The sequence below is a fragment of the Engraulis encrasicolus genome, chromosome 18 (genome assembly GCF_034702125.1).
Source record: "Engraulis encrasicolus isolate BLACKSEA-1 chromosome 18, IST_EnEncr_1.0, whole genome shotgun sequence".
NCBI lineage: Eukaryota > Metazoa > Chordata > Actinopteri > Clupeiformes > Engraulidae > Engraulis > Engraulis encrasicolus.
In genome coordinates, this window is record NC_085874.1 from 36,745,556 (window position 1) to 36,758,055 (window position 12,500).

General features: G+C 46.0%; 1 protein-coding gene across 3 annotated transcripts in view; it reads right to left on the bottom strand.

Moving 5' to 3' along the window:
* The window catches only part of LOC134469352 (reticulon-1-A-like), a 57,046-nt gene that overhangs the window by 13,711 nt on the left and 30,835 nt on the right, over nucleotides 1–12,500 (bottom strand). The window contains exon 1 of one of the 3 annotated variants that reach the window (XM_063223562.1): nucleotides 12,041–12,500. This exon is cut by the window's right edge and continues 631 nt beyond it. The exons of 1 other annotated variant lie outside the window; for it this stretch is intronic. In XM_063223562.1, coding sequence (XP_063079632.1) covers nucleotides 12,041–12,116 — 76 coding nt within the window. In that variant the 5' untranslated portion in view covers nucleotides 12,117–12,500. Of the gene's footprint in view, nucleotides 1–12,031 lie in introns of all 3 variants that reach the window. One more of the 3 variants, XM_063223561.1, reaches the window with a different exon arrangement.

Sequence of the window (12,500 nt, forward strand, 5' to 3'; positions counted from 1 at the left end):
ACCACTGTCTCCCCCAAAAGGCCAAAAAATGCAGCCCAACACCCTCTAAACATGATCATCAATCACTCACTGCAGTATTGCATAGTACAGTGTTTCTCGCAGAATTTTTGTTAGTGAAGGTGGTGGGGGGTTAAAAGTATATATTTTTTGGTTAAGCAAATTTCGAAATCACATTCATGTGATGGAGTGACCATCACTAGGGTTGTGGGTGTGTTCTGACTAATAAACCAATGAGCCAGGCTCTTTGGTGTAGTGGTCAGAGCCCCGGAGTACTACCACAGCAGGTCTGGGTTCGATTCCCAGCTGAGCAACTCTACTCCCCTTTGCTACAATTCACAACATTAAATCTTTATCTTTTCAGGGGACCAAGTCAAGGTGGTAGCATCCCAATTTTCTTTAGCATCTGTCTCCTGGACCACCTACGAATTCAACATTCCATCAATATTTTTGAGCAAGTCAGTCTGACAAAGCTGGATACCTCCTCAAATTTAGAATCCCCTCAGAATGGAAGCCAAAAAAATTCTAGCATTTCCAACAGCTCAAGGAGGTGGATTGAAGGCGAAGACATACAGAACTTAGACAGGCCGCGCCCTCCTAGTGATACAACACCTTCAGTGTTGCTTCTGGTCAGGTCATCGTGACCTCCTCCCACTTTGTCAGGAAGCAAACAACCAGTAGCAAACCAATGGAGTCATATCAACCATCCCGCTTGGAAAATGTTAATTGTTATGCTCTTGGTCAGACCAAGTGTCGAAGAGATTTGAAAGTCTATGATGATCAGGCTATACAGAACTAGATTAGCTCTGCCATTGGTCCTGCTGGTAGCCAGGTAAAAGGGAGTGGAAGGAGTGGTCTGATTAAATTCAGCTTCGACCAGCAGCATATAGGCATTTCATAGATGCGGGTTAAACCCTCTAAGGGGTCTTACATACTAGGGCGGTAAAGCGTTGCGGAACGGCCGCGATTTTTACCGGTGTCGGTGAAAATACATTGAAACATATCTGTCCTTACACACCAACCGGTGGTAGTCGGGCATCGGCGGCATGGGAGCTTTTTTTTTTTTATTTGGAAAATAGAACTCGAGCGTATTTTCCACGCCGGTGACCTATTCAAATGAATGGCAAAGTAGCACGCTAGTTTTGGCTGTGGGGGGGTTTTGAACAGGACTGGCCGCGCATGCCGACGCTGTCAGAGTGAAAGGCAGAGAAAAACACACCGGCAGAAAGACAGCGTTCGTCCCGCGACCGTTCCGTTCGGCTTTGGTATGTTTGACCCCTAACCCCTCTAAAGCCCTGAGATTCTGAAATCAGATTCGAAACATCACATCTTGACCAGACCTAGAAGTATCATCCTTCACAGTTGTGAAAGCCCATAAAGTAGGATGCCCATAAACTTTCTGAACTGCTACCATAACAGTAATGGTGCTGCACTTAAAACTGCTCGTCAAGGTGTCAAGCCATGAATGTTATCACAATCAGCTGATTATTGTGAGCACTGAGAACAGAGAGAGAGAGAGAGAGAGAGAGAGAGAGAGAGAGAGAGAGAGAGAGAGAGAGAGAGAGAGAGAGAGAGAGAGAGAGAGAGAAAGAGGGGAAGGAGAGGGATGGGACTGAACGAGAGGACATTTCACAAACCAATTGAAGCGATACCAATCATCATACTCTGAGGATATACAGTGCACCTTGTTCATTACTGACCTGAGCTGTGACAGACACATCTTCAGACATCTGACTGCCATTTGACACACACACACACACCCACACACACAACCACGCACACACACACACACACACACACACACACACACACACAACCACGCACACACACACACACACACACACAGTGTGACGCATAGACATAAGCACATGACGACAGGGCCAGTGTTGCTAATGGCATGAGTAATCTCTGCAGCCTCTGGGCAGAACAGAAAAAGAATAGGATGAAGAAAAAATGAAAAAGATAAAGACAAAGGCTGAAAGTAAAAAATAAAGAAGGAAAAAAATGTAATAAAGGAGAAATAATGGAACAGAAAAGCAAGAAAGAAAAGAGAAAAGACAGAGAAAGGGAAAGACTGACAACGAACAAACACAAAAGAAGAAAAACAAAGTGTGACTTCACTGTTTGAAGTGAATGGTCAGTGGGAGAGACTGGGGCCTAGTCCTGGCTGTTCTGCAGTTCACTGGTGCAAATGAGCTCATAGATGCGTCACCGACACCCAGATCAGCCAATCACTGAGCTCACTGATGCATCACAGACACCCAGCTCAGCCAATCGCTGAGCTCACTGATGCATCACCAACACCCAGTTCGGCCAATCAAATGCCTGCTGCTCATCCAGCTCTGAAGTGATGGGGCTGCAGAGAATGTGCTTTCATGTCTCAAGTCTCATGCACACCGGTGGAAGCCTTTGAACTAAGATCAAATAAGCACGAGGAATGCCACACACCACAAGCATTGGCCATCTGACATGTGTTTGAAAGCTAAAAAACATCCTTTACTCCACTTATATGAGAATTTAACCCATTGTGTCCTGGAGCCACATATACACTGCATTCAGGTTCTTGAGATTTGAGTTGCTTTATTAAACATGTGGGTAAGTTAGAGCTGAATGAACACATTCTAAGGCGAAACTAGATGAACACATTCTAAGGCGAAACTAGGGTCCTAGTTTTTTATGTAACTCATTTCATGTTTGTATGTGCTTCAAAGGATATTTAGGATTTATTAGGCAGAGTGCACCTTTTCCCAAAAAAGGCTTAGGACAAAATGGGTTAAGGCATCATTCAGGCAACACATCTCTAAAGCTACACTAACGCATCAACCACCATCCAATACGTCATAAACTCTGTCTGGTCCTCTTGCCTGTGAACATCCAGCAAACAAAAATCTCTATACTGTACATCGACAGTATTTCAATATGCCTCAATAACCTACAACAAAATCCAGCAATGATGATGCAGGCCTAAATATCCAGTATCTGAGCAACACTGCTGCAACAATTACTACCTGTCCAGTCTTCCGAATTCCAGACTGTGTGTGATCTATAGCATTTAACAGTTTAACTTGAAGACCACATCAGTCTAGTGTCCTGCTCCAACAATACACCTGAACTCAACCACTCGGTGGACAGCAAGTGTGTCAAAATCAGTAGAGATCCTGACTGTATTAATTACAAAGGAAATCAAGGATTAAAAAAGAATATCTACTCTCTCCTACACTGTGTCGTAGCATTTTGCAGCAGCCTAGCACTTTATCAACATTATACAGCACACCCACACTCGGTGGTTTGGTGCTTCTCTCCTATAAATGGGTGAACTACATGCTGTATCCTCTCCACCATCAGAGTCAGGCCGTGCTTTGGTGGCCTGAGGCACACTCGTCAACCAGTTCTGGGTTAGACACTCCCAGAGGATCCCTGTTTTTATCTCAAGCAGGCTTCAGTCACCGACAGACCACTCCTTGCTCACTCCACTCCACTCCACTCTGCTTCACTCCACTAGATCCCTTTACAGTCAGGGCCACTCCTTGCTTGATCACTCAAAAACTACTTCACTCAACACAACATCTTGTATTGCTCATTCACTAACTAACTCACTGAACATGTCCTTTAGGACTGTAGATCAATCCATAGCTAGGGTCATTCCTTGCTTGATCATTCAATAACTAGAACACTCAACCACACCTTGTATTGCTCATTCACTAACTAGCTCAGGGGCGTCGCCAGACCTATTTTACAGGGGCACGTGCCTGTGTATTGATTTGCTGTGCCTCGGTATTTTCACAAAAAAACAAAAAAACACTACCTTGCAATTTAGCTCAAGCTTAGCATACAGAGTAATCCACAGAACGCGCACAAAATGGCGCACATGCACTACTTGCAATAATATACGTAATTCATTTACAAGCTTTTTTGCCCGCGTGTTTCACGCTCTTGCATTGTCTCTCGGTGCCCTACTGTCCCCCTGTGTAACATTAGGTCAGCTGACAGCCATTAACTAGCTCACGCTAGGGACACATAGACACAAATTTGACCACAGGAAGCGAACTTCGCCATTCATTCCTATGAGGGAGGCGAAGGCAAGCGAACAGGCGCGAAGCGAACAAGCGCGAAGCGAAGCGAAATTATTCGACCAAGTTTAATATTATGCAAATGAGGAGCTAATTTCGCGTGCGGCGGCCAATCAAATCAACAACACAAATGTTTCATTCGATTTGATTCGCCGCGAGGACCTGATGGCAGTTGAGCTGTCAGAATGAAACACTGAATTTCGCCTCTCTTCGCCTCGCTCGTTTCGCCTGCTATGTGTCCCAAGCATCACTCAATTTGTCCTTGTTTCCTCCACTCCACTAGATAACTCTAAAGATGGGGCCACTCCTTGCTCCATTGCTCAATAAATAGTTCACACAAACACTCTACTCCACTTACACATCTACTAATTAACCCTTTTCATGTACAGGTTGTATGTGTGTGCATGTTGTAGCCTACAATTTATTCTTGTGTATGTGTTTTTTGATTCCATGTTACGGTACATATGTTTTTAGATTCCATGTGTAGACACCCATATCTCTCTTGAACTGTAAAACACACTTTACATACAGGTACCAATAAAGTCAACGGAAACTGAAACTGAAACTGAACTAGCTCACTGTAGGCACTGCTCACCAATGAGCTCACTCACTCACTCACTCACTCACTCACTCACTCACTCACTCACTCACTCACTCACTCACTCACTCACTCACTCACTCACTCACTCACTCACTCACTCACCCACTCACTCACTCACTCACTCACTCACTCACTCACTCACTCACTCACTCACTGACCCACCCACTTACTCACTCACTCATTCGCTAATGAACTCCGAACTCACTAGCTCACTCCTTACGCACTACCACACCTAGTTGAGGTGCTAACCCACCACTCCACAACCTATCAACTGTGTTTTGGTGGAATGGTGAAACACAGTGTGTGTGTGCGTGTGTGTGTGTGTGTGTGTGTGTGTGTGTGTGTGTGTGTGTGTGTGTGCCACTGATTTTAGCATAATGACTTGTTTTTCTCTATTCTTCTATTACTTTGTTCCCTGCTCTATCATATCTGTCGTATTATCCTTTTCCCATCTGTCATGCTTTTAATGCTTTCATTTCCTGTGAAGCTAATTGAACTGCCTCTTCCATGAATTTGCCATGCCTAGCATGACTGTCACCATGGGCTTGATGCTGGCTGGTGAGCAAAGCCTATGTTACAACGTCACTCTCATCAAAATTGTAATAACCTCTCAGTAATTATAGCAATGTAGGGCCCATCTGCAGTAAGAGGCTACGGGGCTGTCACCTCAGTATCGAATGCATGTTGTGACCTAGTGAGAGGTGTAGTGATGGGGATCTGCCACCATCCATGCATCCATCTCTCTCTCTCTCTCTCTCTCTCTCTCTCTCTCTCTCTCTCTCTCTCCCTGTTGCGCTTTCAAGTGGGCAGGGCTCCGGTGACTTGATCCAGTTTTGATGCAATGGGAACATCTCTCTCTCTCTCTCCTCTCTCTCTCTCTTTTTCTCTCACTCTCTCTCACTTCCCTGACCTAATCTCACACTAAAATGGTTCGCTGATTCGTTTGAAAAGCTGTATGATCAAATGGTTGCACTAAAGCTCCATCAGGCGATTATGCCTGAATGAAAGCCCACTTGTCATCATCATTGGTATTGAAGAATAACGCCTATACTACCTAATCATAATCATTCAGTTGATGGCTTTGTTGATTTACAGTTATAGCAGATGTCCTTTTAATTGTGACACTGACCGTAATACTAAAAACGTACATGTAAGTAGCAGCAGAAAGCTACAGACAAATTGGGTGGGGGAATTTGCAACATACTAAATCAATCCACTACCACCAATTCGTTACTATACAATGTGCATTGCAGTATGGCAGACCTTTAATGCAGACAGAACTGCTCTTGATCCTATTCGCTATTTGCTGTAAAAGCTTAACTACATCATGACAACATTACTATGCCATTACCAAAGAAAATTTTTTTTTTTTTTTTTTTTTACTTTTTATTTATTTATTTATTTATTTTTGAACGATTTCCGTTTTTGTTAAAAACGATTTGAATTTCGATTTCCTTCGCATTTTCCTCCTGGAGTAAATACATCCTATAGAGAAAACTACAAGTGTTTGAAAGACAGAGGGATCAAAAGCCTAGTCAAGTTGTTGTAGTTAACTTGGGTTTGGGAGCAATAAAAAAAACCTTCAGAGAAGGGACAGTTGGGATGAGTTTACTAACACTCCCCAGGCTTTGTTTTACAGTTGTAATGAGTTAGGTGACAGGCCTTCATTGACATGGCAGAGGAGACATTGAGCTGTATATAGAAATGAATGTGAATATAGACATAAATGTGTAATATGTTGTTCAGCCCTTTCAATGGGAGGAATTTTGAAAAACTGGCCCTGTGACCAGCACCCCTCATGTAGAATGTGTACGCCTGTGTGTGTGTGGGGAAAAGGCATAGCCTACCCTCTTAGACCCTTTTTGTCTATTCGTTAACAATTTCACAGTACTGTTAAATTCTTATCTCTGCTCCTATTTTGACATAGACCCCTGCATGAGGGACGAATGAAACTGTGTTGCAAACAGAAATTATTCACTGTACTGCATTTGTTTTAAAATATATATATAAATGTACTACACCCGCCCCACCCCCCCAAAAAAAGGCAGGCGTGAAAAGACACCACACCCCCCCCCCCCCCTCAAAAAAATCCCGGCTGCCCCCATAGTTTCCTAAATTTCTGTGGGAAACACTGCATTCACACATTCACACATTCACTAGTCAAGGTGGCTAGTAAATTGATCTTTTCTACCAGCCATCCAGAAATTTCACCAGCATTTGGCAGGTTGGCTGGTGTTAATTTAGAGCCCAGATTATGAGAATGAAACTGAGTGTCCATTCTGGCTCTAACCGAGGGTCGGGTGGGGCGTGGTCTCCCTTTGCAGTCAGCAGTACGGGGGCCAAGATGGCCGCTCCCTTTGGCCACCACGCCACGCTGTTGCATTCCCCACGGCACGGCCGGCCAGATCAAGATAGTGCTGACAGGACAGCGCCATTGCCTACTCAGTACCTGTGTGTGTGCGTGTGTGTGTGTGTGTGTGTGTGTGTGTGTGTGTGTGTGTGTGTGTGTGTGTGTGTGTGTGTGTGCGAGCGCACGCATGCGTGTGAGAGAGAGAGAGAGAGAGAGAGAGAGAGAGAGAGAGAGAGAGAGAGAGAGAGAGAGAGAGAGAGAGAGAGAGCGATAGTGTGTGTCTGTGTGTGTGTGCGCGCGCACGTGTGTGTGCGTATGCGTGTGTCTTACTTCTGAGGTGTGTCCCGTTCTGGAACACTCGATCAAAGTGCCTGTGTGTGACACAAGGCTGCTGATACAGACAAGGTGTCCTTTTGCAGCTGGCCTACTGTGCTGTAGCCTATGCAGCGCATACCATTAGCTATGAATTAAATCAGCTTGTGTAAGGCGAACACTTTCTAAGGGCCTTTTTGGCAGTAGAAAATGCATACATAGCTTTTTTTTCTCACTCTGTGCTGTATGTGTGTCTGTTTTATGGCCCTGCAATAGAGCGCGGTGATACAGCACTCACTGCACTTGGCCGTTAAACAGCCGCTTCAAGGACGCCGTTGGTTTACTGTAATATGCTGTGCTAATATCGCTACAGGTGTATGTCTGACAGGACATACAGTAAATGGTACCAGAATCATTATGCATGTACAGTATGTAAGGTTAAGTGTAACGCTAGGGGCACACGTAGACGCCAATTTGGCCAAGCGAAGCAAACTTCGGCATGCATTTTTATGATGGAGGCAAGGTAAGCGAACAGGGGTGAAGCGAAGCGAAATTATTCAACCAAGTTTAATAGTATGCTAATGATTTCCGCGTGCGGCGGCCAATCAAATCAAGAACACATATGTTTCATTCGATTTAATTCGCCGCAAGGACCTGATGACGATTGAGCTGTCAGAATGGAACATTGAATTTCGCCTCTCTTCGCCTCGCTCGTTTAGCCTGTTGTGTGCCCCTAGCATAGGCATGAAAAAGTAACATACAAACGTTTTATTACACTACATAAAGATGACATAGATTACACCTTCCAATTAAACGTGCCCGACAAATGTCACATCTACTACTAACACAAAAATAACACCAAACACACAAACCAAACATTGTCCAAACGATAGAATCCAGAGTCTTGCACACCAGACCTTTATAAATGTTAGTGATTGTTGTTGTTAGTCTTGTTATAAATGTTAGTGATTGAAGTGCGGCTGTGACGTCACACATTGGACGTAGCACATGTGAGAAAAGTGGTACATCCATCCATCAATCCACTCATTCACAATATCACCTATTGATACTCTGTCATCACCAGCACATTTCACTCGTATAAGACTGATATTTGACTGATATAACTGGCAGTTATAGGTACAGTAGTATGGATAGTTAGTAATACAGTACATAACGTATGTAGTACAAGACATACTAACTACACATCAGTGAATTTGCTTCATAGGCTGCATCAATGCAGGTACTATAGTAATGCACACTGATGGACAAGATGAATTCATTAGCTACAATCTTGGTCCACATGTTCCAAATGACCTTGTTTTAACTGTCCAATTCAACCAGGAGATCATTCAACCAGCCAATCACCTTGGCTGAATTGGGCAGGTAAACACCAGGTCATTTCGAATATGTGGCATGGATTGTAACAAATGATTCCACTTTTGCCCATCACTGTGTATTACTAAACTATACTACCGGCATTGATGCAGTCTACGAGTCATATTCACTGATGTGTACTGTCATACTACATTCTTACTGTAATAAATAAATCCATTTTACCACTATCACCGGTCAGTCATACATACTGTATAGTACATACTGTATTGTGGCATGCTAGACACGAGTGACCTACTGGCACAGTGCTTCCCTGGTGGAACATTCTAGAACAGTGGTGCTCAAACTGTGGTACGCGTACCACTGGTGGTACTTGAGACATCTCTGTTGGTACTTGGAAGAATAATTTTATGTGCATTGATTTGAAGGCATTATCAGCTAGAACAGCATGATCATAACCACTGTTTGTATTGCTGGTGCCTGGCAATCAGTTGGCTGAAAATTATGACAAGTGAAACTGAGCCAGCGCTGACGGGTAGCCTACCGATACAGTTGCATTTTCAAAATCAATCGAGGCAACCCAACAGGGATGTTTGCGTTACAGTAGTCCACATTTTCATCATGCTGGACGAAGGCCTTTACTGCGATATTCTAATGTTGGTTGTCAAGGTGGTACTCGGAGAGCTCAATATTTTCTCAGGTGGTACTTCACACAAAAAGTTTGAGAACCACTGTTCTAGAGTATTCGGGACGAGAGGCTTTGTGAGGCGCAGATGGGGACAAGGAGGACACAGATATATAGCTTGCTTGACACCAGATCACCACGCCAGCAGGTCATGGGTAAGCGGTTAGGGCGGTCAGGGCGCCAACCCAAAGGTTGCCAGTTCGACTCCTCCCAACCGGCCAGGTTGGTGGGTGGAGTAATTAACCAGTGCTCTCCCCCATCCTCCTCCATGACCGAGGTACCCTGAGCATGGTACTGTCCCGCCGCACTGCGCCCTTGGGGCGCCATTGGGGGCTGCCCCCTTGCGTGGGTGAGGCATAAAATGCGATTTCGTTGTGTGCAGTGAACACTTGTGTGCTGTGGAGTGCTGTGTCACAATGACGTTTTTATCCAAAACAACTTACAGATATTAGGCTACAGGGTATTGGTTATAGTCCCTGGAGCAGTGTGGGGATAGGTGCCTTGCTCAAGGGCACTTCAGTCATGGAGGAAGGAAGGGTTTGGTAAGGATGGGTATTGCACCTGCAACCCTGTGATCTACAGTCCAATGCCCTAACCATTCAACTACGGCTGCTCACAAGCCCTAACTTGTGGCCACGTGTTCTGTATACGTTTAAACACACCCATGTCACACAGGCAGAACACTCACAAACACACATCCTCCCTCCCCCCCTCACACACACACCCACCCACACACACATAACGCTGCCAGAACAAAGACACATACACAGCAGTAGAGGCTGCCCACACACACATACACAAACACACAAACACACACAAACACGCACGCACACACACGTGCGCACACACACACAAACACACACACTACAACAAGAATGCACTGCCTACTAAAAGGTAACCACGCCCCACCAACACCAACCATTCCCCTCCTCTCCCTCCCTATCTGTATCCGTCCATCTCTCTCTTGCTCCTCGCACATCCTTCCAGCCATTGCCATGGCAATAAACATGACAGCCAGCCAGACACAAAGGGGTGGAGGGGCAGTCAGAGGGGGGATTGAAGCTAGCTCACTGTTAGCTAGAAGCTGGCTAGCATCGTTAAACACCTGCCACACAACACTATAGGGCAGCACACTATGCTATGCTACGCTACGCTCCTTATTTTTCTGCCTTGTCATTGCTAATACTGTTGCGAGAAAAATCCACCAGGCCTCGCCTACGCAGCATTGGAGCCTCTGTTTTTTGGAAGGGAGATGGAGGTGTTGGGGTGTGGGGGTGTGGGGGGAGGGAGAGGGAGAGGGAGAGAGGATAGAAAAGGCAAATGCAGACCCGGGAGACTAAACGAGAGGAGAGAATAGGATTGAAAGGAGGTAGAAAAAAATAAACACTGACCAAGAGAGGAGAGGAGAGGAGACAAGAGAAGAGAAGAGAAGAGAAGAGAAGAGAAGAGAAGAGAAGAGAAGAGAAGAGAAGAGAAGAGAAGAGAAGAGAAGAGAAGAGAAGAGAAGAGAAGAGGAGAGGAGAGGAGAGGAGAGAAGAGGATTGAAAGGATGTAGAAAAAATAAATTCCGTCCAAGAGAGGAGAGGAGGGAAGGGAAGAGAAGAGAAGAAGAGAGGAGAGAAGAAGAGAGGAGAGAAGAGAAGAGAAGAAGAGAGGAGAGAAGAAGAGAGGAGAGGACTGAAAAGGGTGTGTCCAAGACCTCCCTGTGCATCCTCTCCAATGGTCTGCTTATCTGTCTGTCACGGCTGTGTTGCTTTACGACACCGTGCAACATGCTAAAAAAACGGCGCATACACACATAGCATAGCCACACACACACACACACACACACACACACACACACACACACACACACACACACACACACACACACACACACACACACACACAAACGCGCACACACATAAGCACAGATGCATATGCATTAACGTTAAAAACCCTGCGTTCAGACCCTAATAGTGTCCTCTTGCCATGCAACCATTTGCATAACACCAACACAACAACACACCATGACACACACAGGTACAGTGCAACACACACAAAAGACACACACAGTACACAGTACACAGTAGAGAGAGACACTTCTTTTTTTTTCTTTGTCTGCATCTCAAGCCATGACAGTAGGGGGGGCCCCAGCCCAGACACATGTGCTCTTCCCTTGCCCCCACACCCACAGACAACCAGCAACCCCCCCCTCCCTTACCCCCCTCCCTCCCTCCCTCTGCCTCATTTTTCACATCAGGTCCCTTCCCTTCCCTTCCCACCCCCCTGACAAACACCCACTGGCACCCATCCCTAGCCCACAAGTCCCCTAAAATCTCCCTCCCTCACTCCCTGCCTCTTTCTCTCTCTCTCTCTCTCTCTCTCTCTCTCTCTCTCTCTTCGCATCAGCCCCCCTGCTCTGTCTCCTCTCCTTTTTTCCCATTCCTTCCATTCCCACCCCTTTGTATCCATCACCACCACCACCACCACCCACTTCCACCGGTAGCAACCAGCAACCAGCAAGCAGCACTAGCACCCATCACATCCCCCAGCAGCGTCGTAGCAGCATCCCCAACAACACATCTCCCCACATCGCAGCCCATCACCCCGGCAACCCACATCCCAGCAGCATCCCCATCACATCATCACCCCACATCCCAGCAACCCAGCATCCCAGCCCAACATGCGTAGCAACCACACACCCACGGTACCCTGGCACTTCCAGTTGCTCCAAAAGCCTCCCTCCATCTTGGTAGAGTCTGCCGCCGCCGTGGTGCTGCTGCTCATGCTTGGAGGAGCGCTGTGCTACGCTGCGCGATCGACCGCCCGAGGCACGGGAGAAAAGGTGCGGAGGATGGATAGATAGATAGATGGATGGATAGAAAGATAAAGAGATGGATGGTAGATTGGAGGAGAACAAAGGTGAGATAGATAGATAGACGGAGAGGTGCAGCGGTAAGAGGAGAGAAGAGGAGAGGGTGGAGGTGGGAGAAGAAGATGAAGAAGAGGAGGAGGAGGGGGGAAGAGAGAAAAAAAGAGAGAGACGCGGAGCGAAGAGATTCCGAAGTGAAGGGGGCGGCGAACGCTAGTGGCTCCTGTTTGCTGCTGCTGCTGATGCTGATGATGAGTCTACCTCTGCTGATCTCTCTCTCTCTCTCTTTCTCTCTCTTC